The 25,112-nt window shown below is 31.8% G+C and overlaps 1 protein-coding gene across 2 annotated transcripts in view; it reads left to right on the top strand.

The window, feature by feature from the left end:
• The window catches only part of LOC145320351 (outer dynein arm-docking complex subunit 4-like), a 100,759-nt gene that overhangs the window by 15,170 nt on the left and 60,477 nt on the right, over positions 1–25,112 (top strand). For both annotated transcript variants that reach the window (XM_080162767.1, XM_080162766.1), the window contains 11 exons: positions 3,186–3,266; positions 10,429–10,520; positions 11,080–11,149; positions 13,238–13,279; positions 14,378–14,448; positions 15,508–15,605; positions 15,786–15,849; positions 16,737–16,794; positions 17,477–17,526; positions 20,040–20,077; positions 20,629–20,731. In XM_080162767.1, coding sequence (XP_080018893.1) covers positions 3,186–3,266; positions 10,429–10,520; positions 11,080–11,149; positions 13,238–13,279; positions 14,378–14,448; positions 15,508–15,605; positions 15,786–15,849; positions 16,737–16,794; positions 17,477–17,526; positions 20,040–20,077; positions 20,629–20,731 — 767 coding nt within the window. The remainder of the gene's footprint in view (positions 1–3,185; positions 3,267–10,428; positions 10,521–11,079; positions 11,150–13,237; positions 13,280–14,377; positions 14,449–15,507; positions 15,606–15,785; positions 15,850–16,736; positions 16,795–17,476; positions 17,527–20,039; positions 20,078–20,628; positions 20,732–25,112) is intronic.

Raw genomic sequence — 25,112 nt, 5'->3', positions numbered from 1 at the left:
ATGGGACCAAAATCGAGTAGTAACCTTATATTTTCTTAAACATATGAAAAAAAGAAAAGAAAAGTATGATTATATATTGATAATATTATGCACTGATTATACATAGTTCTTATTGTGTCTTTAATATTATGTAACATTGTTTATAAAGGGAACATTCGCCCCCAATAATGTTTTCTTATTCGTTAGCTTAATAACTTTAGGGACTTAAGTGAATTTTGATTGGTTGATTTCTAATTCGAGTGTTTAAGTATTTTAACCACTAATTTATCGCTAATGAAAGGATAAATTTGTTTATAATCGTTAGGGATGTACATAAATCAATCGGCCATTGTCTTATCCCTTTAGATCCCTGATTTTCTCACTTATTATTCCTCCAATTCAAAACTTCAACTTTCTTTAAAATTAGGCAATTTAAAAAAAAATATGTAATACAAACTTAATTTCTGTTTTCTGTTTATTAAACATTATTCCAAAGTCAAGCCTTCACGAAATTTAATTTTATTACGTCATTAAACTTATCAATATGGATTACAACTGTATGTTTATCGTGAGCTTGACAAACTTGGGATATTTTATGAAAAATGAGACACATAAATTAAGAATAATATATGGGATAAAGGTACACTTAGATACATGATAATTTATTCTTGAAATAAAAACAGTACTAAATTCTACTTCCAAAGTGATATATGTCTATTCTTGTGCGACTACAGATAATAACTTTCCCTAATTTTTATGAGTAAAATTTTACCTTTGGTAGCTGGTAAATAAGGATTTAAGGGAGGAAACAAATTGTTGAAGATTAATTCATCGTCATTGTCCTATGCTTCTCTGACAAGCTAATCTTAGAATAAACTACGCATTGTTTATACAATCTCCATAAAAGCATAATAATATGGTTCTAGGACAAACGTAGGAAACCCCAACATCGGAGTGGACAAACGGTGGAGTCCCTAACGTCGGAGTGGACAAACGCAGGAGTTGACATTTTATACGAAAAACGCAGGAGTTGACATTTTATACGAAAAACGCAGGAGTGTCTAAAATACTTAAGCAACTTTTGTCCACACCCACATTTGTTCAACTCCGATGTTTGTCCCACTCCGATTATCAATTAAATCTATTTTTATATTAATTGACAAAAGAATATTCTTTTTTTTTCATGCGGAAACTTTAAATAGTGCCTAATAAAGAATAATGTCATACAATACGAATGACCAATGATAGGCCAGTATACATTGTAATTGACCAATGCTGCTTCAATGTATTGCTGTGGTTTTATAAATTGTTTTTTGGCATTGTATGAGGTCTACTTCTTAAAATATATGATGTGTAAACATTGTATGGAAATTGCCTTATGAATTATATATCATGTCAGGGATCTAGAAGGACAAGACAATGGTCGATAAATCATTGCAAATTTCCAATGATGATCACAAAATTACCCCTTATGTAAATTGAAATTTGTGATTGAAATGTTTGAACACTCAACCAACCAATCAAAATTCACCCAAAGTCCTTAAAGTTATTAGCCAACAAATAATAAAACGTATGGGGACTAGTGTAATAAATAGCTCATTTCCCCTCTCTCTCTCTCTTTCTGATATCATGTACATTTTCATATACAAATTTATCTTTATATAATACAGAAAAAAAGACGTTACTATTAAACAGCAGACAACAACCTTTTTTGTTATAATCAATTATAATTCTTTACTTTTATATACTTTCTAAAAAAATGGATCATGGAAAGAAAACGAAGTTGCCGGTTTCGTCGTTTTTTCACAGTAGCCTTTCTCCTATTTCTAGCACCTACGGGGGTCTCTAGCTCTGCGGGGCACATTCTCTAACACTGCGGGGCAATCATTAACATTTACTTAACCTAACCTAACCTAAAATAACCCTTCAAAAGCTACTGTGAAAATACGATGAAACCGGCAACTTCGATTTCTTTCCATAATCCAAAAAATAATATTGTTTAAGGCTAAGGGAAATTAAAAATTTTCAACATTTTAAATAAAAATCTTGGCTGACTTTTATTACAGACAGACACAAATGCTTGAAGAGAATACTTTTTTTGATTTCTTAGAAAATTTATTTCAATAGCGTTTTTGCTAGTTCTGACATAAAGATTAGTTGCTTCGCACCTAGCAACTAGAGGAGGGCACAAAAGATCAGAAAAATAGCCTAAAACTACGTATTAATCACAGCTGAAAAGAACAAACAATTGTCCCAAGCAATTTATTAAATCCTTGAAAGAGGCACGTAAAATTGTTTCTTTTCAATCTATTTTAAAACTCGCTGTTTACCAAAAATAGCATTTTCGCCGATAGATGGTGTTAGTTATGTTTTTAGCTAATTGCAAAAATATCCGCAGGGTGGCGTTTTTTATATTAAATTTTTTTGTCGATTTCTCTAGAAAGGGTGGTGGTACCCTCCCTTAAAATAGTTATAAACCTTCCCGAGACCTATGAAAAGTTACTCTGTTAAGAAATACCAGAATGATTCAACAGTTATCAAGATCCTTCGGTACAAACATACAAATTCACACACAGACAAACACACAGACATCCTGTTAGTTACTTTATTATAAGTATTGAACATTTTAGGTTATAAATCTATAAGGGACAAGAAACAACTCTTTTATATTTTCTACATACATTTTTGAACATAACATTTTTCAATGTATTGTACCATACATTATTATTTAAACTCATTTTATAAATTTTATAAATTCTAGCAGGTTTCGTGACTGATATAAAATAAACAGGACTAAAATAATTTAAAAATACTTCACATTTGTGTTGTCCTATTTTAGGTAAAAAGGTAAATCATCTAATTTTCATTTTAATTAAGCTATTCTATAGCTTATGTCTTTAAAGTTTTATTTAATATTTTTTTTATAAGCTACTCTATAATTAATTACGGTCTGTCGTTTCTGCTACTAAAGATATATACATGTAAAAATTACATGAAGGTTTCATGATTTTCTACTTTCTACCTTAATTTGTGTTACTTTTTCTTTCTTATGATCGCTGAACATCTTCTCTAACACTTAGTTTGTTCGTTTGTCCATCCTTAATTTTTTTTATTGGAACAAAAACAGACCAAACATTTGAAATGAAATAATTATTGTATTTAATAATTAAGATTTTTCTCCTGATTTATACCTTTTTGTCTTTAAGGGTAAGAAAAGTAAGACTTACAGAGAAGTTAAGCTTGATATTCAAGAAAAAGAAAGACAGAAAAGAAGAAAATCAGAGAGGGTAAGCATTATTTGATGAAGCTACTCTATCACTATAAGGTTTTAAGGTTCTATGTCAAATAATAATAGTCAGTTAAAACAATGTTTCATCTTAAAGGAAACCTGCAAGAAATACACTGATCTAACTGTTAAAAAAAACTGCTACAAGAAGACCCAATACCCTAAATTTGAAGCCTTTTTATGCCTCTAGCTGACGTAATTAAATATTGAAATTTTTGTCATAAGCGCCATAAACTTTCAAAATGTTCATCTACCTAAAATGTCATTTTGAACTTTTTGTTATCGAAGCTAAAGCTTTCAAATTTGGGGTATTGGGTCTACTTGTGGCAGTCTTTCAATAATTACATTGGTGTATTTCTTGAAGGATTCCTTTCAGCAATTAAAGAAACGAATCATAATTAATTTCTTATATTGATTATTATTTGTAGAAAGTTCAAGCTGCAATTTTGATAATTTAATTGTTAAATAAATTTGAGATGAGTGAACATTCCAAATATTATTTTATATGTAGTTGTATTTTTATTTAAGGCTGATATCTCTGTTTTCTAATTTTATATTTAAAATTGAATACTTATTAATTATGTATTTATATAACTGTATAGTTAAACATAGTAAAATAGTAGTGAACCAAAAGTTCCTAACTCACTGCGACCCGCTAAACTATATTTTAATCCTGTCTTTGCCCCACTGTGCAGTTTTGACATAATATTCCAGAGGTTTCGCAACTATGAAACACAATCATTATTGTTATTTGTGTGTTGATGTGTGTGTCCAAACATAACCTCACTAATTAGATTTCTTACACATACCAAAACCAAAAGATATATTGGAAACTAAAGCATATATCCTCCTTATATAAAAAGTAGTAAGCTTTTTTTGTCTAAAGCCAAAGATCTCGCTCTCCGGTGAACCCATGAGGTTTTCCTTTACAGGGAAGCTTCTTATAGGTCTATGAAAGGTTTTCAACCATCTGTAGGTAGGGAATCTCTACCCTCCTAGTAAAAATGACCACAAACCGAAAAAGAAAATATTTTTTTATGTTCTATTCTTAAAACTACCCCCTTCCACTGTAAGTGCCCCTAGAGGCTTCTAGGGGGCGTAGCCTCTAGTTTATATATAATACAGGGACGATTATTTCAAACTGCTTTAGAACAATGAAAGTAATTAAGCCGTTTAACTGTAATAGAAGCTGCTGAAGTTAATCACATAGATATTTACAAACAGGTGGTAATTTTTTTACAGACAATTATGAGTAACTTTGATTTATATTATGACGTTACGGACTAAAAGACATGCATTAGTTATCTTATAGTGGCTTCGCCACTTTAATAAGTTAGGGTTTTAAAAGATATTGTTTTAAAATTATCGTAATATTTTTTTGATAAAATATGAACCTTAGAATATCTCAAATTTTTATTTTATTTAACCTACAAAACGTCTATATACATATATTGATATCTAATATATAAAGAGAGCAAATTACATTATTGCAACTACATACATGATCAGAATTGACAGGGACATAACACTTGAAGAAAATCCAGGAAAAAGTAGTAAGATTTTCTGTCAACAACTAAAGATCTTGAACTTTGCAGGCCTGAAATGGTGTTACTTTTCGTAATAGCTTTGTAAATATGTAGAGGTGGTTTTATGCTATTTTCCCTACCTTAGTGGTCCCATGAAGGCTAGGCAATAGGCAATTTGTGAATAACAAGGATGACAACATCCATAAAAGCGAAGCTCTGAAATTTAAGGACAAACGAACATAAACACTTGTAGATTGTCAGAACTGAATTAGCAGAATATTATTGCATCAGTACAAACAATATTGTAAGTAAATTTGTAAGTAAATATACTTTTAGTTTTTACTCTGGTATTTTTGTATATTAAATAAAAAATTGTATTTTAAATAATTAAAGTATTAAAATTAGAGGCCGTTTAAGAGACCTTTCCTATGAAAATACGTTTTAAAATCACACATCATTTTTTCAAACTTTTTTTTATATTTATCTTAACTCTCAAAATATCTATTTACTCAAAAATTTACTTTTCTTGCTGTTTCACTTTTGCGTACTTTTGTTGGCATCTACTATTTGCATTAAAGGTGTCGGGAGAACACTTTGTAGATTTATTGATGACCAAAACTAAGACTTTATTTTTAGTATGACAGCTAATCAAAGAATGTTTTGTGTACTTTGCTGTTACTTGCAGAATTTGAATTCCTATTTTGTGCTTTCTCTCAAAAGTGCCTAGCAAGTCACAGAGCCAGCTCCCCTCTCCATTCCTTCTTTTTTTATGAAAGAACATATGGCTAAGAGATTTTTTCATGTCTTACCCATACTCATGCACAGGGCCCTAACTACATAGAGTTCGTACATGTGATGCACTAACCCTTTGGGCTACCCTGTATCATACACAACCTAAACTTTAATAAAAAAAAGCAAACACACAAAAAAAAACTTTTCTTCTTTTTATTTTCAATTAATTTGAAAATAAGAGGGAAGAAGTGTTGTCGATTCAAGCAACTTTTTCCTTGAAGGCTAAAAAAGTTTACAAAACATTGAAACCCATTACAAGACCTCAATTTAGTTGTGTGATAGTGAGATTTACTGCTTTAGATATTGGCAATGAAAACGACATTTTAAATCCATGAATCTTAGATGTAATGTAACAAGAATTACAACTTAAGTAATGGTTTGGATATGAAAATAAAATATATTGTCAATATATTGGCGAGGCTACTATATAATTCGCTTTAATCCGTAAATTTTTAACTTTGTAAATCTATGGAGGAAGCTATTTTTTTTCGGCTGCTATGTAAGATAAACTGCAGATTTGTTATTTTTTTCTATTTTTTTCCTCTTTTTTTATTACTAATGAACATTTGCTCTTTAACTCACGTTGGTTGATTGATTAGTCATAGTTTCTTAGGGTTTGGGCCTAGGTAGTCATGGAGTAGGCTGAGACACTTTTGTCTAGCCACTAGGGATATCAAGCTCCACAAACAAGCACACACGACTTGAGAGCTACTCATTATTACCTCACCCTCGCCGAGTATGGCAGGTGTCCCAAATTAAGTAACTGTATTGAATGACGCTCTCTGCAGAGGAGCTTGGGATAAGGGTAGTACTGATATTATGTATGTGACTATTGAGTATTCAAACTTACTCAATAATCCCCTTCTAACACAACCAGGGGAAGTTGCGTGATTATTATTGCGAATGAGAAATTTGAGTCAACACACGGAAAATTATCTCACCACCGTAGCTCAGTGTGTTACCACTGAGCCACGGCGCCCCTAACTCGTTGATCAACACGTTGGTCGTTGATCATGCTAGTTATATACGAGTTGAGATGTTGAAACCAACTTAAAAAGAAGTAGAAATATCATATTCGATTCATATTTTGTCTCTATTTTCTCTTAATTTGAAATCTTTGGAATTCTTCTAATTCTTCCTATCTGTCCGTTAATATCTTGATACCAGCTAAACAATATATTTAACTTGACATATGGTTTTGGGCTGTTTTATTTTTTAAATTGAGTCTTCAGATAAGACCCTATTTGCGAGAGATGCAGCAGCTACCTACAATATAGAAAAGTAACAGGATGCCTATGAAGGCTAGAGATGAAACCCAAAGTTTTAAATTTGATATTTTATTTAATTCTTACTCAGTGGTTATGCGTCCCGTTTTAATAAATTTAAAAATAATTTATTGAGAAAAATATATTTAAGTAAAATACTCCACGCTTCCAGCATTTAGTATTTAAAAATACTAATTAAATAAAAAAAAATTAAACCTAGTTTAAAATGAAACCACCTGGTGTGTTTTTGTAATGAGTTTATATCACGTGGTCTTTGTTCACTAAACAATTCTTTCATTACAATAATACTATTTTACCTTAATATTTTTAGATAATTGGATATCTTAATGTTTAATAATACTATTTTTAAAAACATCCAATTAAACCTAAATATAAATGAAACCACCCCAAATTAGTTTTGGTAATGAATTTATACAACGTGTTCTTTGTTCACAAAAAAACCAGATACTTTTTATTTATCCTTAATTTCTGAAAAATGTTTCATATTAGAAGACTGAAACCTTACTCTAAACAAAAATATTATTTTTATCAATTAGAAGTAAAACATCAAATTTTTCCTAATAATCTTAATTGGAATATTTATTATTTATTTACTAAAATTTCAACAAAAATGATGGTTTATTTTACACTACTAATTCATACACAGTTCGTTCGAAGGTGCTTTGACTTTTGTGTCAGAACCTAAATTGCGGCATTTCATTACCCTAGGTTAGGTAACTTCATTTACTTTTCAATAAAATCTAAAATGCAGCCGTTTTTTTAGAAAATTAGATTTGAAAATTTCAAGTTCAATTTTCATCCCCTAGGAGTTACCGCATAATCATGACAAAAAAAGCAAAGATTATTTATTTTAAATTTTGAACAAGTTTGCTTTTATAAAGTTCTTAATAAAACCACTCCTGAAGTGAATTGATTCATGGCCATTTATATCAATTGCTTTGTTGAGGTCACGGAAATTCAGCCTTTATTAAATCATATTTGGAGAGGTTTTATCAAAGACTTCATAAAATCAAAATTGTTTAAAATGTTAAATAAATAATATTTGCCTTTCTTGTCATGATTATGCGGTAACTCCTAGGGGATGAAAATTGAACTTGAAATTTTCAAATCTAATTTTCTAAAAAAAACTGCTGCATTTTAGATTTTATTGAAAAGTGAAATGAAGTTACCTAACCTAGGGTAATGAAATGCACAATGTCCCAATCTAGGTTCTGACACAAAAGTCAAAGCACCTTCGAAAGCATTGTGCATATGTTGTCTTTAACAAAACTTTATAAGTAAAAAAGATACTTTGTGTTAAGCATGCTTCCTTAAAATACTAAAATACTATCTACAAACACTTTTTCAAGTAGTAAGGCCTTGAATGAGGTATTATACATTGCATCTACAGATTTGGTTTGGGTTACTATAAATAAAAATTATCATTATATTTAGGAGTCAAGTTTTTATACTCCGAAATTACCTGTTTCTGAGGTCCACTAATAAACTATAATATATATGTTCAGCTAACACAAACAACGAAATCAATTCGAAAAAAAAACACAAAACCTATACGTGATTTTCAGCTGTCATTGGGGGCAACACACAGTAGAATTGACGACCTTTTAATCTGCCACCCCATTATCATTTTTGATTTATTTCGCTTGTTGGATATACTTTATTATTGATTTGTATTAAGCAAGTTCATTCCATTTGAAATTGCAAAAATTTGGATATTTTAGTTGCGTAATGTTGGTGTAAAACTTGTTTTGTACTGTAACTTAAGAGAAGTGGATAAGAAGGGAAAGATGCAACTGGTTTGTTGGGAATTTTTGAAATAAAATTGTTTATCAGACTCCCTGTACCCTTGTCCCTGTATACCAAGAGAAACATGGATGTACAAAGGAACGTAGCTTTAAAAATAACTTAACGAGTAATTACTTATGTTTTTTATTAAGGTTGTAGAGACTATATATGTTGATGCCCAAAGGAAAGTATCCGTACTAGTATCTATCTATCTATCTATATATGTAGGAAACTAATTATCTATCTATTCAGATCGTAGAAACCGTGTACGTAGACACCCAAAGGAACGTAACTTAATAACTATCCATCTATTTTTATATCTATTTATTTGCCTATCTAAAGTCTACTTATGAAGATACCTAGTCAAGAAGGATGAAACAGTAATTATATACAAAATTTATATTATTACATCTGGTCCCCGCATGGTAATCATTAAATCAAAGATATTGTCATCTTTCACTAAATTATTTCATTCATTTTGTATATATATTTATTTATTTATTTAATACATTTTATTATGTATTTTAATTATGACATATACATTTTTTAATTATTTAGATATTTTTAATTTCAGTGATTTATTTTTTATCTATCTATCTTGGAATAAAATTATCTTAGATCTAAGAGTCACTTAACCTTTTTAAAGACAAAATACGCACAAAATTTCACTACAAAAATCACAAAAATAGAGTATAATCTCTAGGGATAAAAGAATAAGATAAATATTGTAAATCTACTTTGCCATGGAGGGAGTGGACATTGAACTGTAAATTATACTGGTCCCAAAGTTTAGTTATCACTTTTTCTTCTAATAGATGGCAATAATATTAAGTGTTGTCCTTTTTTGAGTAATTACGTAAAATGGGTTTGCAATCACCTGAAATTTAAAGGCCTTTTTTTGGAAGGGAGGGGGGGGGGCATAGGCGTCTAAGGGGGGGGGGGGGTAATGGGTCGATTACCCCCCCCCAAAACTTTTTTCATTTTACTCCCCCCATTTAAAATTTACCTCTACCCTGGGGGTGCCGTAGGCCCCCCCAACCATTTAGGTGGGGGTATTTACCCCAAATACCCCCCACAAAATAAAAAATCTCTAATAAAAAAAATTTTTGCACGCTTCGCGCGCATTTTTAATACTATATATTTAATAAAATTTGAATTACACCCCCCAAAAATTTTACCCCGGGGGTAAATTTTGGGGGGGGTAAACTAAATTTACCCCTGCCAACAGGTTTCAGGGGGGGTAATTACCCCCCCCAAGCAAATTTTACCCCCTGGGTAAAAATCTTGGGGGGGGGGGTAAAAAAAATTTGCGGCGCGCTTCGCGCGCCATTTTACCCCCCCCAAAACCGATTTACCCCCCCCTTAAAAAAATGTTACCCCCCCCAAAATAAAAAGCTTGGACGCGCCTGGGGGGGGGGGGTCTATCTAATGGCGATTTCTTTAGAGAAGGCAAAGTTAATTTCAAATAAATCATATCATTAAGAAGAACATATTAATTTCTTCACTATAAAGTCATTTTGGTCTTGCGGTTGGTGAGATCTTTTAGTACAAACCCAGACAGACGGACAAGAATCTTTTTTACAAGGACAGCTTAAACAAATTTCGATACAGAGTTTTTCACTATATTGTATATTATGTAAAGCATAATTGTAGATAGATTATGTTATATGTATACATATACTGGACATTATATACATTATTTTAGCACCATTTTAGCACAGCACCTTCCTTTCCATGTGGGATACAACTATCTCTATCTATCTATCTTAACTAGATTATAGAAACCATGTACGTCGATACCCAAAGAAACGTGGCTGTTCAACTTGGAGAGAAGGATGTAAAGGCGGATATCAAAGCTAAAAATAAGTAAGTACCGAAAAATTTGGCGTTTTAACTCAAAGTGCCTAGTCAGGCAAATTCCCTTCCATATTTTGAAATAAATAGTAAATAAAGGTGGGAGGAAGCAGTTTTAGTTTGTTTGTTTATTACTTTAGGTTAGGTTATATAGATCACTGCAAGTACAGGCCTCACAGGGTTGTTACCTGCTACAAGAATTAGACAAAGTAAAAAAAAATACTACCCCACCCTCCTTATTTTTAATTACGCTCGATAGACATTTGGAGAGACACCAGCAAAAATTATCCTTTGTTTCAAATTCTTAGCGTGCCCCTTTGTACTAAAGACTTAGGATAAATTAATCTAAGTATTATTAAAACAGACACACATCTATAATACAAAGTAGTCTGTCTGTCTGTCCGTCTGTCTGTCTGTCTGAAGCTTAAGATCTCAGTAACCACTGAAACTATTGGGCTCTACTCGTCAGGGAATATACCTCCTGGTCCTGTGATGGTTTTAAGCTATTTTTGGGGGTTGGGGGTGTTTGAATGTGGCTTACTTAGCAACATATTAGAATTATTATTTCTAGGCGAGAGAGAGCTTTGTTGTCTTTGGGAATGGATGGAGACGTTTCAGATGCAGATGCTTTCAGAGCTCAGGTAGAAATTAATATAGAATATAGCAAATCTACATTTTATAATTAACAAGGATGATAACGTCCATTATAACAAAGCCTTAAAACTAGACTAGGTAGGTTCTTTATCCGTTACGATATTGTTAACGATTCATTTAATTGAGTTCTCCATTTTAGTGAAGCTTTTTAAGGGCCACGTGATGGTTTTAGGATGATTTTCTAAAATAAGTCTTGGGATGGTGTAGGCTTCAACCACCCCTTCCACTTCGAATACTTAGCCGCAAGAAGCGCATTCGCTAGTCTTTATTAAAAAGTTGTAAGATTTTTAGTTTCTTAGCCAACTTCTTAGAAATTACTGGTCCGTTTGATTTGTGCTTTTCAGAGAAGCATCAGGGATGTATGGGGCAATTTTCTTATCCATTTTAGAGCTCATAAAGGCTATGGGTAAGAATAAAATCTTGGAAAATATCATCGATTTGGTCTTTGTATTTAAATAATTGTTGTTTTGTTTGTGTTGATTTTTATACCAAAAATATAACAAAAGATATGTTAATATTACATTTATATGGAATAGGACATAAATTATATTTTTAGATTTAATATAGTATGTACCTCGTGTATCTCTTGAACTCCAAATAAATGAGGTCAATATTATTTATTGTACTAAGTGTTATTCATTGGTTGTTTACTTAAGGTAAGATTAGGTAAATGCAAGGCTCAATTGATTTCCAAAGCGAAGCTTTTCTATAATTAGGGTCGATCCGTCCGTCCGTCAGTCCGTCCGTCAGTCCGTCCGTCACGGTTAGCTCTTTTTTGTTAATTTAGGCATTATAATTATCCTATCGATTTCAAACTTTGCATGGGGATTTCTGTAGTAGTCAGGTACTATTTAGAAAGCTTAGCAACTCTATAGTCATTACCAAATTGTCCTTATGTCCATTTTAGACATGTTGATTTTTACTTTTTTGACATACATTTTTTGTATGTTAGAATTATCCGATTCATCTGATTTTTGGAATATTGATTCCTATTACAACAAGGTACAATTTTATAAGCGAAGCATCTCCTAAAAATGTAAGTATGTCCTTAAATAGTAATATGTGTTTATGCAGTTTTGCAACAAATTTACTTACAATTTCGTTTATACTTAAGCAATAATATTCTACTTATTCAGTTCTGACACTCTACAAGTGTTAATAGTCGTTTGTCCTTCAATTTCAGAGCTTCGCTTTTATGGATGTTGTCATCTTTGTTTAGTCATGCTTTGGTTTGTCAAAAAAAGAATAGGGAGCTTTGTTAAATTTGTTAAATACATATAAAAAAAGTAACAGGATCTGTGAGTGTGTGTGTGTATGTCTGCCTATATCGAAGGATCTCGCTATCACTGAACCGGAATGGATTTCGTTTACATCAAAACTTCTCAAAGGTCCTGGGAAGGTTTATAACTATTTTAACTTGCAAGAGAAAAAGTAAAACCCAATCTTTTTAAGCTTTTCTTTTTAAAACTGAAATTGAAAATGGATGGGGACTTCACCCGCTCCTGACACATAGTTGCTAGTAAACAGATATACATTTAGGGAAGATAGGTATATCTATTTACAAAACAGCTAAATTGGAGATAGTTATATGCGTTGAGAAAAATATAAATCTAAAATACCTATCAATTACCACTTATGGGCGAGCCTGCTGTCCTTGACACTCAAACGTCAGGCCCAACAACCAAAGATAGCTAAATGGAACCAAATGTAGCTTCTTTTGTGTCCAAACCAGAGTATTTGGTTAAGTAACACCCAATAAACAACCAACTTTTTGATTGAATGCCCCTTGTCTGTTCATGATAGTGAGTTGTGCCTGTTTCAGGGCATTCTTCTTACTTTAATAATGCATGTCGCACACCTGACATAGCAGCCATAGTAACCATTTCTGTCGTATTTAGATTCGACGCGGTGTTAAGCCGATATTTGAACCTATCACCTTCCCGATGACGAGCGGTTGCGCTATGTGATAGGCCATGTTTGTGGGATTAAAAATGGTCCCACCTAAAAATCTTAGGCAATGTTTATGCTATTAAAAAGAACATTGATACCTTAATTAAGAATATTTTTAATTGTAGGGTGAACTCGAGATGAGGAGCAGCGGTGGAGATCTGGAAAAGGTAAAGCATACAGTGGATATACAATGGATATTTAATATATAGATAATTTTACAGAGAATTATTTTGGTCCATTTAGGCTGCTAATAGTTATCAGCTATTGACCTATGAATTCCTCCATGGACAGGGGAGAGGATGGGGTAAAGTCATAAGCGATGAGGGGCGATCGTTATACTAGCCAGCTGAAAATATATTATTCATCTTTTTTTAATGGTACAGCGTGGAAAGCAATTACCTCCCACTCCCCAGCTTATAATTGAATAAATCACTTTGTCTGTGTGTCCGTCCGTGACGATGTGCGGTTAATGCGCTTTTTAAGATATAAATCTTTAATTTTGGTGATTATTCCCTATACCAATGAGCATCCATTATATAACTTACTTGGTTCGTCGGTCTGACAATGAATCTTCATGACAAAAATCTTTTATCTATAATACAAGATAGTACGATGTCTGTCTGTCTGTCCGTCTGAAGCTTAAGATCTCAGTAACCACTGAACTGATTGGGCTCTACTCTTCAGGGAATATACCTACTGGTCCTGTGATGGTTTTAAGATATTTTTTGGGGGAGGGGGGTGGGACACCCCCAACCCCCCAAAAAAATAAAACCCCCCTCCAAAAAAATAATTTTTTTTAAATTAAAATTAAAAAGAAGATGTCGACTGCCTCCTCCAAAAAATTTTTTTTTTTCTTTTTCTTTTTAAATTTAAATAACACAAAAATAGGTTTATCAAACCTCTTAGGGCAAAGCCCCTAGAGGCTAGGGGCGTAGCCGCTAGTTTTTTATAAAGTTTTTGAGATCTTTAAGTGGGATTAATTTGTTTTCTTTTTTTATGACAATATATCATCTGCTCTATATCTTACTTTGGCCGTTTGTCTAAATATGATTTTTCTGTGCTTTGCATCAATAAGCTGTATAAGTAAAGGGTAGCTGTTACAACTTAGATTATATGCAAATTTCAGGGAAAAACCAGTACCTTTCCTTTAAACCACTATGCAACTTACATGCCCAACTGATCCCAACTTTTTAGACAAAATATCAAATTTAAGAAAAAGAAAATAGTTATCTCAAATGAAGCAATGATAGAACTCTGTGCTCTAGGCCATGGAATACTTTGACAAAGCCGTGAAATCAGAAGAAGAAGGGGAATTGGCCTATGTATCTAGAAGCAAGTAAGAAATGTACTCATCTGCTCATCAATTTACGGATGCGACTGTCCTTTCCATCTATTTACCTATCAGGGAATGGTCCCCTAGCAATACATCGAAGATAATTTGTAAACACTCCGCACTCGTACTTTTTACGGTTTACAACATAATTTAACAGTTTATCTGTATTATTTTTATGTAACCATCAACCAATCTATCTGCTCATCTATTTTTTTACTACTGGTTAAGAACTGATCCCCTTTATCCAACTATTATTTAAAAATATATTGAACCTAAGAAGGAGATAGTTTTTCCCCTATTTGTAACTGCTACTGCAGGGCTACGCAGTACTAGATATAGCCTTACCCAAAAAGACTAAAGTTATAAGCAAAAAAACGAAAACTTACCCCTCCCCCCTTTTTTATCTATTTCAAATAAGGGGTAGGGTTATGAGTGCTCACAAGGGTAATTTGTGTAAAAGCGCGAATTTATTAGTAGCGAAGCTACTCTATGATTCACAATGTCCGTCCGTCCGTCCGTCTGTCCGTCCGTAATTAATGAATTGGGGGAAACGTGATTTTCTCGGCTCCTATAAAAGGTAGGAAGCTAAAACTTTTTGACAACATTCTCATCATAAAGGAGCACAATTAACTATAAGACATCAATGGCGTTCGGACTGCGTTTTAGCAGGTTTTAGGCTATTTTTATATTTTCCAAATTTTCCCCATGTCTTTGGTGTTTAAGGTCCGATTTTCAAATTTTTTTTCCGTTAAAGATTTCAAAATTAAATTTCCCGTCGTTTGAAGAAAACAACGATGACGGTCAGACTGCCTTTATGCAGGTTTTTGGCTATTTTTATATTTTTTTTTACATTTTTCTCCATATCTTTGGTGTTTATGGTCCGATTTTCGAAATTTTTTCAGTTAAAGATACCAAAATTTATTTCCTGTCGTATGAAGAAAACAACAATGGCGGCCAGACTGCCGTTTAAAAGGTTTTTAGCTATTTTTATATATTTGACATTTTTTCCTTGTCATCCTTGTTTACATATAAATCATGCTTATTATAAATCTATTTGTGAAGATGTTGGTTATTACTTGGAAATAATAAGAGAGCTGTAGAGGATGCAGAGATAGCTGTGGGGCGTAGACCAGGATCTTTGATGGCTCTGGGCACTTTAGGTAACAACAGGGATAAATCATATCTAAATGGTGGAGTGAGATTTCCTCCATTTTCAAAGACTTAACAGATTTTTTCAAAAATCTCTTACAATATTATGAATACGATTTCAAAATACATTTTTTGTATAATGAAGGTTAGAATAGTTGAGGTTTCTTTTTTTATGTTTTCCTATTATTCAGGAAGTGCTCTATATACCTCTGCAAGATTTGAAAAGGCACTGGTTCAGTATCATAAGATTTACAGGTATGACTATGACCTGCTACATTAGCGTCAATGATAGCATGCTTGTTGGCTGTTGGGGAAATGTCGGGTTCGTCATACTAGAGATGTTAAAAAGGGTACATACAGCTGACATGTCATGCATGTGACACTAATAGTTAGAGTAGGCGCAACCTACTACTTTGCACAGTTAGGACTTCCAAACAAAGGTCATGCAAGGGTTAGTTGTCTGTCATTTGTTACATAACCTATTCTCCGTGGGCGTTAAAGTTTCACCTCCCATAGTAAGAAGATTATGCTCTGGCTTCTCTAATATGATCACTTTGAATCAAAGGAGAATCCAGCCCAAACATAGCTGACAGGGTAGCTTAAAATATGGCTTTTAGGTCTAGTTAAAAAGTAGACATTGTATATACCTTATTGACGCGGGCATCTACTAAAAGTATAAGCTAAAGTACTAACACTCTACCTTTTTTAATGATGTAAACAAAAACCATGTATAACCCTTACTGGTAGCTCTAATCCCAGATTATCCTTAATTTAACCTAAGAGAAAATCCAAAATGATATATTATAGATTTTTTAATGGTGTGTGTTTTTTGTCCTACTCTGGTAATAGAAAGGATTATGGTTTCCACTCAAATCCCACTTTAGAATGATTTATTTGCAGGGATCTTAAGGGATAGGAGAAGGGACAGTGAATTAATATATCTCTCTTGATTATAAGCAACATTACTTCTTTTGTAGATTACGTATTGCTTGAAAGTTAGGATACTACTAGTGTAGACCTACCTATCAAAATAATATAAAATTCCTTAAATATTTAAGCCAATGAATGAGATATCGGGCACCAGTATAATGTACAGTCAACTGTCCTCTCCATCCATGTATAATGTATATTTGTATGTTTAGAATTAGAAAAACTAAAGACACCCTGGACTGGATTCAAAGATGTCAACAAACAATCGAGGTATTTTCTATTCATTTCAGAGTTTAAAGCTACTCTACAAAGCTACATTAGATTAAATGAATAAATATCCAATAAACTATAAGATTGAATGGTCAATTGAAAAACTAGCCAACCCTTACAATCAAAATTCCAAAAAATGCAACCTTTGTTTAACAGAAAGGTTCGAAATAATGAAAGCTTTCAAATCTAACATGCAAACTTCAAACACCAGAAATGAAAACAACATAGATATTATCATAGATGGATAATAATCATAATTTAATTGGTCGATTAAATTCCCCAAGCAAAGCATTATCAAAAGAAGTTAAACTATTTTCATATGACTTACTAAATATATGGATGAAATAGAAAAAAAATACTGCCCTTTCTTACTTAAATGTGTAAAAAATTTACTAATACTGTTGTCAGATTGGTCTTACACTCTGTTTCTATTGGTTAAATGATAGGATTAAACAAAAAGCAAACTGTTTTTGAATATAAATATGTAATGAATCATCCATCTATTTTTTGGAGGTAGGGTCCCAAATACTACCTTCGAATACACACAAGTATGAAAAAACAAATAATAAACAGAAAAAGTAACGGCGTATAAATATGCCATGCATATTTACAGACCATCTTACAGAGAGACAGACAGACAGGAAAAAAATTATGTTTATGATTATTTCAATTATTATTGTAGGCATTTTTGGCAGCGGCCCAGTTCGACTTGGAGTTTCTTGAAACATTAAGGTAAATTCGAAAGTTTCTCACAAGTATCTAATCTTACTCAATACAACCGCCCCCCCCCCCCCCACAACCTCCCCTCATTGTATCAAATAAATTGAAAATTAGTTTTTGTTTTTGTTTTTAACATTAGGTCAAGAAAAACTATAAACAAAATGTTAAAGTCGCTCAAAAATTATACACGTGACGTTATAAAAATGTGAAATTATCGATCTCCTTCTTAGGAGTTTTCTTTTCCACTCCTCCTCTCATCCTCCTCCATTTTAAGACGTCAAGAGTGTGATTTTTGAGTGACTTTCTCCACGTACAAAAATAATAGGCTGCCTGTTCAATAGAAAAAAATGTCCTTTTTTGTGTTATAAGATAAATACAAATTTAATTTAGATTAATTACATATACAATGAACGTGCCAGAAAAAGTTTAAACTGGCGCATCTTCTATAAAATTATTCGTTATATCTAGGTTGGTCAGTCTTTAATTCTTTTGCATATAAATTTAAAGTATAGATGCAAAATCAGACAACTACCTGGATCCCCTTGTTAAGGACCCTTTTCAACTGCTAGCAAATTGTTTTCTGCTACTTGGCTGTGTTAATATTGGCTAATTGAGAGTCGGCAAAAGGTCCCTGGGATGGGGACTTACAGTTATTTAACCCCTTCCCCTCTAGTGTTTTACTTTAAACTTTTACCTTAGTTACATTTATTTTTTTTTGCGTTACTTTTAAGTCTTTTGAATTGACACAACCTAATCTTTCCAGATTTTGTATATTTTTTTGAGGAACACGACCCCAGTGACGTCATATTTTTCTTTCCCGAAAAAGGGAAGGGGGAAGAAAATCTCTTCAAAAGAGATGGGGAAAACCCCCTTTTCTCCCATCTCTTTTTTTCTTCCCCCCTTCCCTTTTTCAGGAAAGAAAAATATGACGTCACTGGAGTCGTGTTCCTCAAAAAATTATACAAAATCTGGAAAGATTCGGTTGTGTCTTTTGAATTCTTTAAATCATTTTTCTGAATTAAAACTTATTTGAGAAAAAACGTTGTCTTTTTCCACGATTTGTCTTCTTAATGTCTCTCTCTCATTGGAAGTGAACATCCTTGTTTGTATTCTAGACTGCCTCAAAGTTTTTATTCCTTAATTTAGAGAAAAACTAACAACAAACTTTTTATGTCCAGAAGAACAAGGACTAGTTGTCACACACAACAACAAAGATTTGATATTATAAAAGATCGAGATGGATAAAAAAGATTATTAGTATAAAAATGACAACGCTTTTTAAACATATGAAATGTAATAAATAAGTATTAAAAAAGCAATAGGGCCATGTGCAGTTAACAGTAAAATGTTCCTGGTAACGATTATCTTCAAAATCTATGAATTTTAAAAGCTGGTAGCTTTCAAACGGCTGAACGTACATATCATGTCCGTACGCCCTTTTAAGCGGCATAAGAGGACATACCACTAATATGAAATAGCCAAGATCCAATAAAGCACAGGGAAAGCTCCACAAAAGAAAAAACGCGTAGAATTTGTCTTTTTTTGTGCATTTATTTTCATCATTGACTAATGACTATTCCAGATTATCTGTAGGCCTCCTTTTATCGGTTAAAATTTTGTGCAAGCATAATCTTACGTTCCACCATTTGACCGTAAGAAGGATTTAAAGTTCATTTTTGGATTTTTTGAGATAATATTAATATTAGTTGCATATGCCTATATTGATATAAAACTAACAGACAGACACAAACAAAGATCAAAAGTTAATAAAATGATAAAGTTGATATAAAAAATAACACTGTCAAAAGCTGAAAAAGATGCAGAAATGTGAAAACAGAAATATGTACTGTTATGTAAACATTTAATTAGGAACAAATTACAGTTTGTTAGAACAAAAGGCGGCTAGTTAAAAAAATGGCGGTTAGTTAGAAAAAAAGGCAGCTAGTTAGAACAAATGGCGGTTTGTTAGAACAAAAGGCGGCTAGTTAGAACAAATGGCGGCTAGTTAGAACAAAAGGCGGCTAGTTAGAACAAATGGCGGTTAGTTAGAACAAATGGCGGTTAGTTAGATCAAAAGGTGGCTAGTTAGAACAAATGGCGGTTAGTTAGAACAAAAGGCAGCTAGTTAGAACAAATGGCGGTTTGTTAGAACAAAAGGCGGCTAGTTAGAACAAATGGCGGCTAGTTAGAACAAAAGGCGGCTAGTTAGAACAAATGGCGGTTAGTTAGAACAAATGGCGGTTAGTTAGATCAAAAGGTGGCTAGTTAGAACAAATGGCAGTTAGTTAGAACAAAAGGCGGCTAGTTAGAACAAATGGCGGTTAGTTAGAACAAAAGGCGGCTAGTTAGAACAAAAAGCGGTTAGTTATATAAAGATAAGAGGTTTGTTCTTCAAGAAACTTCCTTCTATTATCTCAGTTTCTGATAGAGCTAGAGAGCTAGACATTTTTTTGTGGTCCTTTGATTCCCTATACTATAATTTCCGCTAATCTTATGTTCTACTTATTCTTGTAATATTTTTTTAGTGAAGAAGATCTTTTGACATGGACAGAAAAATTGGGAGGTAACTTTTTGATCATGATTTGTCTCTCAAAATTTAACAATTGAACAAACCAATAAAGATTTGATGATGAAAGTACCCAATTCTTCTAAGTCTAAAAATGAGAGAATTTTGGGTACCTCCGTCACTGCACGTGCACAGAATGGGGAAATTTTTTATTATTAATCACTTTGCCAAAGTCAGACTGTTTTATAATATCTAAATTTTTATAATTCTCATATATCTAGCAGAGAGAGGGGACGATGGGCTTTTTCTTACACAAGTCCCCAAAGTTTTATAATAACGTTTTCTGATTTGTTGGCTTAACTTTTTGGACTTTTAATAAATTTTGATTGGTTGGTTTATCAAATTTCGTGTCAATACATTTCAACCATTAATTGTTATTACAGAAAAGGTAATTTTGTGTATTAACATTGGAAACGTACCTCAATTAGTCGATCATTGTCTTATCCTTTAGCTCCCTGGATATCTAGCCTTTAAAAGCGACTCATTTCCAAAATTATGACAACTTTGTATGTATGTTCAACGTTAGTATTACTATTACATCTTATTAGACGAGGACGAGGAAAGGCGCAGAACCGAGGAAACAGAGAAAGCAAGAAAATTAGCACTCAAACCTTTTGTTCCTAGTGCTAAAGAAGTGCAGGATATGAACAGGTTGATAGATAAATAGATAGATAGATAGATAGATAGATAGATAGATAGATAGATAGATAGATAGATAGATAGATAGATAGATAGATAGATAGATAGATAGATAGATAGATAGATAGATAGATAGATAGATAGATAGATAGATAGATAGATAGATAGATAGATAGATAGATAGATAGATAGATAGATGGATAGATAGATAGATAGATAGATAGATAGATAGATAGATAGATAGATAGATAGATAGATAGATAGATAGATAGATAGATAGATAGATAGATAGATAGATAGATAGATAGATAGATAGATAGATAGATAGATAGATAGATAGATAGATAGATAGATAGATAGATAGATAGATAGATAGATAGATAGATAAATAGATAGATAGATAGATAGATAGATAGATAGATAGATAGATAGATAGATAGATAGATAGATAGATAGATAGATAGATAGATAGATAGATAGATAGATAGATAGATAGATAGATAGATAGATAGATAGATAGATAGATAGATAGATAGATAGATAGATAGATAGATAGATAGATAGATAGATAGATAGATAGATAGATAGATAGATAGATAGATAGATAGATAGATAGATAGATAGATAGATAGATAGATAGATAGATAGATAGATAGATAGATAGATAGATAGATAGATAGATAGATAGATAGATAGATAGATAGATAGATAGATAGATAGATAGATAGATAGATAGATAGATAGATAGATAGATAGATAGATAGATAGATAGATAGATAGATAGATAGATAGATAGATAGATAGATAGAAAGATAGATAGATAGATAGATAGATAGATAGATAGATAGATAGATAGATAGATAGATAGATAGATAGATAGATAGATAGATTGATAGTTAGGTAGATAGATAGATAGATAAATTGAAAGTATATATGAATGAATTATTTAGATAGTTGAATATGTAGATATTTATGTAAATCTTTTTAAAACTAGACAGAAATTAATTTGACTAAATTAAAATATTTTAAGGATTCCTATACATTAAATCAAATTGCTTTTATTACGTTTGCTCCTCTTTAACTAGGGTATGTCTTTTTTCTTGTCCGTACAGGGATTCGACCGTTAGTCACGAAACCGTAAACACTAGGTGCCAAAAAAATATACAAGGGAAATATCATTAAACTTCAATTAAGACTCTAAAATTTCAAGTAAATAGATGCTATCTAGCATTTGAGTAAATTTGGCTATTTAAAATACTTCTGCACCTTTTGATGTTGTCATACATATTTTATCTATTGATCGTACTGGTAAATTTAATTGATTTAGGAATATATTTCTAAAAAAAAACTTTAATTTATTTTTATATTATCATGTAATCCTATTATATGTGTAAAGTGGTAAGGTTATTTTTTTCTGTATCTTAAGATTTCAATATCTGAGTGAGTTTTCCTTTTAAGGAAAGCTACACATTGGTCCCTGGATTGTTTTAGGCTATTTTCCTACCTTTTTTATTCGAAGACAAAGCCTCTAGATGCTAGGGGCGCAGCTGCTAGTACAGTTTAAAGTATGTAATGCAAAATATTCAAATGCACAATTATAGTTTGAGGTAATTTTTCTTGTTATATATATTTTTAGTGGCGAAGCTACTCTATAATTTAGGAGCATATTAAACTCTAAAAAATTGGTGGTGGTCGTCCTGCTTTTTAGCAGGTTTTTGGTCATTTTTTTATTTTTTTCCCCACATCTTTGGTGTTTATGGTCCGATTTTCAAAATTCTCTAAGTTGAGGATATCAATATTTAATTTCCTATCGTTTAAAGAAAATAACAAGGGCCGTCAGAATGCCTTTTAGCATGTTTTTGGCTATTTTTATATTTTTCACCTTTCCTCCATACTTTGGTGTTTATGATCCAATTTTAAATTTTTTATATATATTTTTTATATATATCCCCATATATTTGGTGTTTTTGGTCAGGTTTTTAAAGTTTTTGTGGATAATAGTAATAAAATAAAATTTCATGTTGAGGTTTTTGAGGTTTTGTGATTTTTTTCTTTAACTAATACTATTTAAATCTTTTTGTGTCCGTATTCTTAGTCATGATTTGTTTGTGCTACGCTATTTATGGATGTTGTCATCCTAGATTTTAAATATTGATTTTAATATTTTATCATATTTGTGGAAGAGCATAATTCATAACATCGCCATAGTTACAGGGATTTAAGAACATGAGATAAATTTATATTTATCTCAATTCAATATTTCATTCTTTGATAAGATAGAATTTTTAAATCATGGAAAGAAAACGAAGCAGAGGGTTTCGTCGTATTTTCACAATAGATATTCGATAGGTTATTTTAGGTTAGGTTAGGTTAGGTAATATATAAATGTTTGCCCTGCAGGGTTAGAAAATAGGCCCCGCCTGTCTAGAAATAAGAAAACCGCTACTGTTATAATACGAGAAAAAAGATGATCCTAACTAAGATGGTCAGTACCCAATATAACCAAACCTAACCTTACAATTTTAAAAAAAAACTCTCTCTTTATTTTCATTTTTGTTTTCTAGATAAAGGGTTATAGGGGTTGATTCCCTGCTCAATAAGGCACTACAAGGAAAATAGTATGTTAAATTTATCTTCCACCTACCTATCCCTGTTTGCTTTATTGACTTATCATTATTAAGAATAACAGTGTGTCATAAAAAAGACGCAGTTATATTTTACAATTCAGCTAATTTTTTAACATAGAGTAAGATTTACAAATAACTATTCCTAGCTTTTTAAAAAAGTTTGTTTATAATCTACTTTCGGCAAAAGAAAAATTATCATTTGCAGTCTTGTGCACGTTTTGCTTCTTGTTGTTACTTAACCCTCGACGTTTTTCGATCTAATTGCCTATGTGTTAAAGATAGAAAGTCATAGCTAACTTTTAAAATTTAATTAAACATTAAACATGCATAGAGTTTATTTTTTATAATATCTCAATCCTGGCTGGCACAGAATGCCACAAAAACAGGGTCAACTTTTGGTAAAATTGAAATTGTCATTTTTTTTCATGTTTGCTTCTTGTTTTTACCCATTGTGTTAAAAGTTTTGATATTTTTTCAGAACCTGTGTTTCACTTTTTATCATTATATGAACACTTGAATGCAGATGATTTGAGATGTAAAAAGTATCATTAATATTGGCACAACAGGCAGGTTTTATGCTGGAAACCTTTTATTTAGATATATTTTTATGGTATGGTTTGGCGTATCAAATTGTTATAGTATATTAAAGCGACTATTATGTTATTGTTAATTAGTATAGTTTGTAGTTTTAGATGTGTTCAACGAAAACTCAGCATAGAAGAGGACTATATAAACATGAGAGCTAATCACAAACGGTTTATTAGGGACCCTTTAAAAATAAGGGTATCTTAAGCTTTACTTTAGTTTGGGGGAGATAGGCTACCCTTAAATTTAGTAATGTCAAGCTTAAGTAAAGATTTTGATAGGCATACTTTAGCCTTACACAAACCTCTCATAAACAAGTGTACATAAGCCTGTACTAAACCTTCCTTATTACATCAACTTGCAATAAAAAATAGGAATATTTTAAAATCTTTCTTAACTTATCCTTTATGTATTTGTTTATGTAAAATAACGTGGATTTAAAAAAAAGTATTTCATAAATAAATTACAGTTCTCTTTGCATTATTTGTAAGAATAGAATTGTAGAAATGAACTCTTTGTATGATTAAAAGTTCATAAAGGCAAAGAGAAAAAAGTAAAAGAGGGGAATCAAGGGAATTTAAGAATGGACAAAATCAGTAGGCCTGGCCATTTTTGCTGTGCTAAACCATATTGTTGTTGCACCTCTTTCCAAACTAAAAGAATTTAAAGAAGATTAATTAACTTTTGTTATAAAATTTTGATATTAAATTGTTAAAAAAATATTTTAAACCTTTTTCTACTAATATCGTGGATTTAAAAGATTTTTATTAGCAAAGTTACTATATAATATGAATTTATGTCTGTCCATCTGAAACATTTATGGGAAATTTAATATTTGAGAAAGCCATTTTGGTTCAATTGCTTTTAATAGAAAAGGTTCTGATTGATTTGAAAACAATTTATTTTATCTTTTATCTTCATTTTAATTTCAACATTAAATGAAAATATGCTTAAAAATGATATTGGAAAAGATGTTGTCTTAACTCTTATTAGTTTTCCTCATGACATTATAAGGCTGCACCGCCAATGTATTTTTCCCCTCTCTCTTTTACTTTACTTACTGCTTCTCTTTTCCCCCCAATTGTTTATATCTACCCTTTTCAACCGATTCCCCCCAATAAGTGTACCTTAATTTTGTGTTAACACTCACTAGGCCAATCCTCCCCCCACCTCCCCCCCCC

The sequence above is a fragment of the Acartia tonsa genome, chromosome 5 (genome assembly GCF_053477335.1).
Source record: "Acartia tonsa isolate MP-2025a chromosome 5, ASM5347733v1, whole genome shotgun sequence".
Taxonomy (NCBI): domain Eukaryota; kingdom Metazoa; phylum Arthropoda; class Copepoda; order Calanoida; family Acartiidae; genus Acartia; species Acartia tonsa.
Note: the sequence above shows the minus strand (reverse complement) of the source record. Positions and strands in the feature narration are given on the sequence as shown.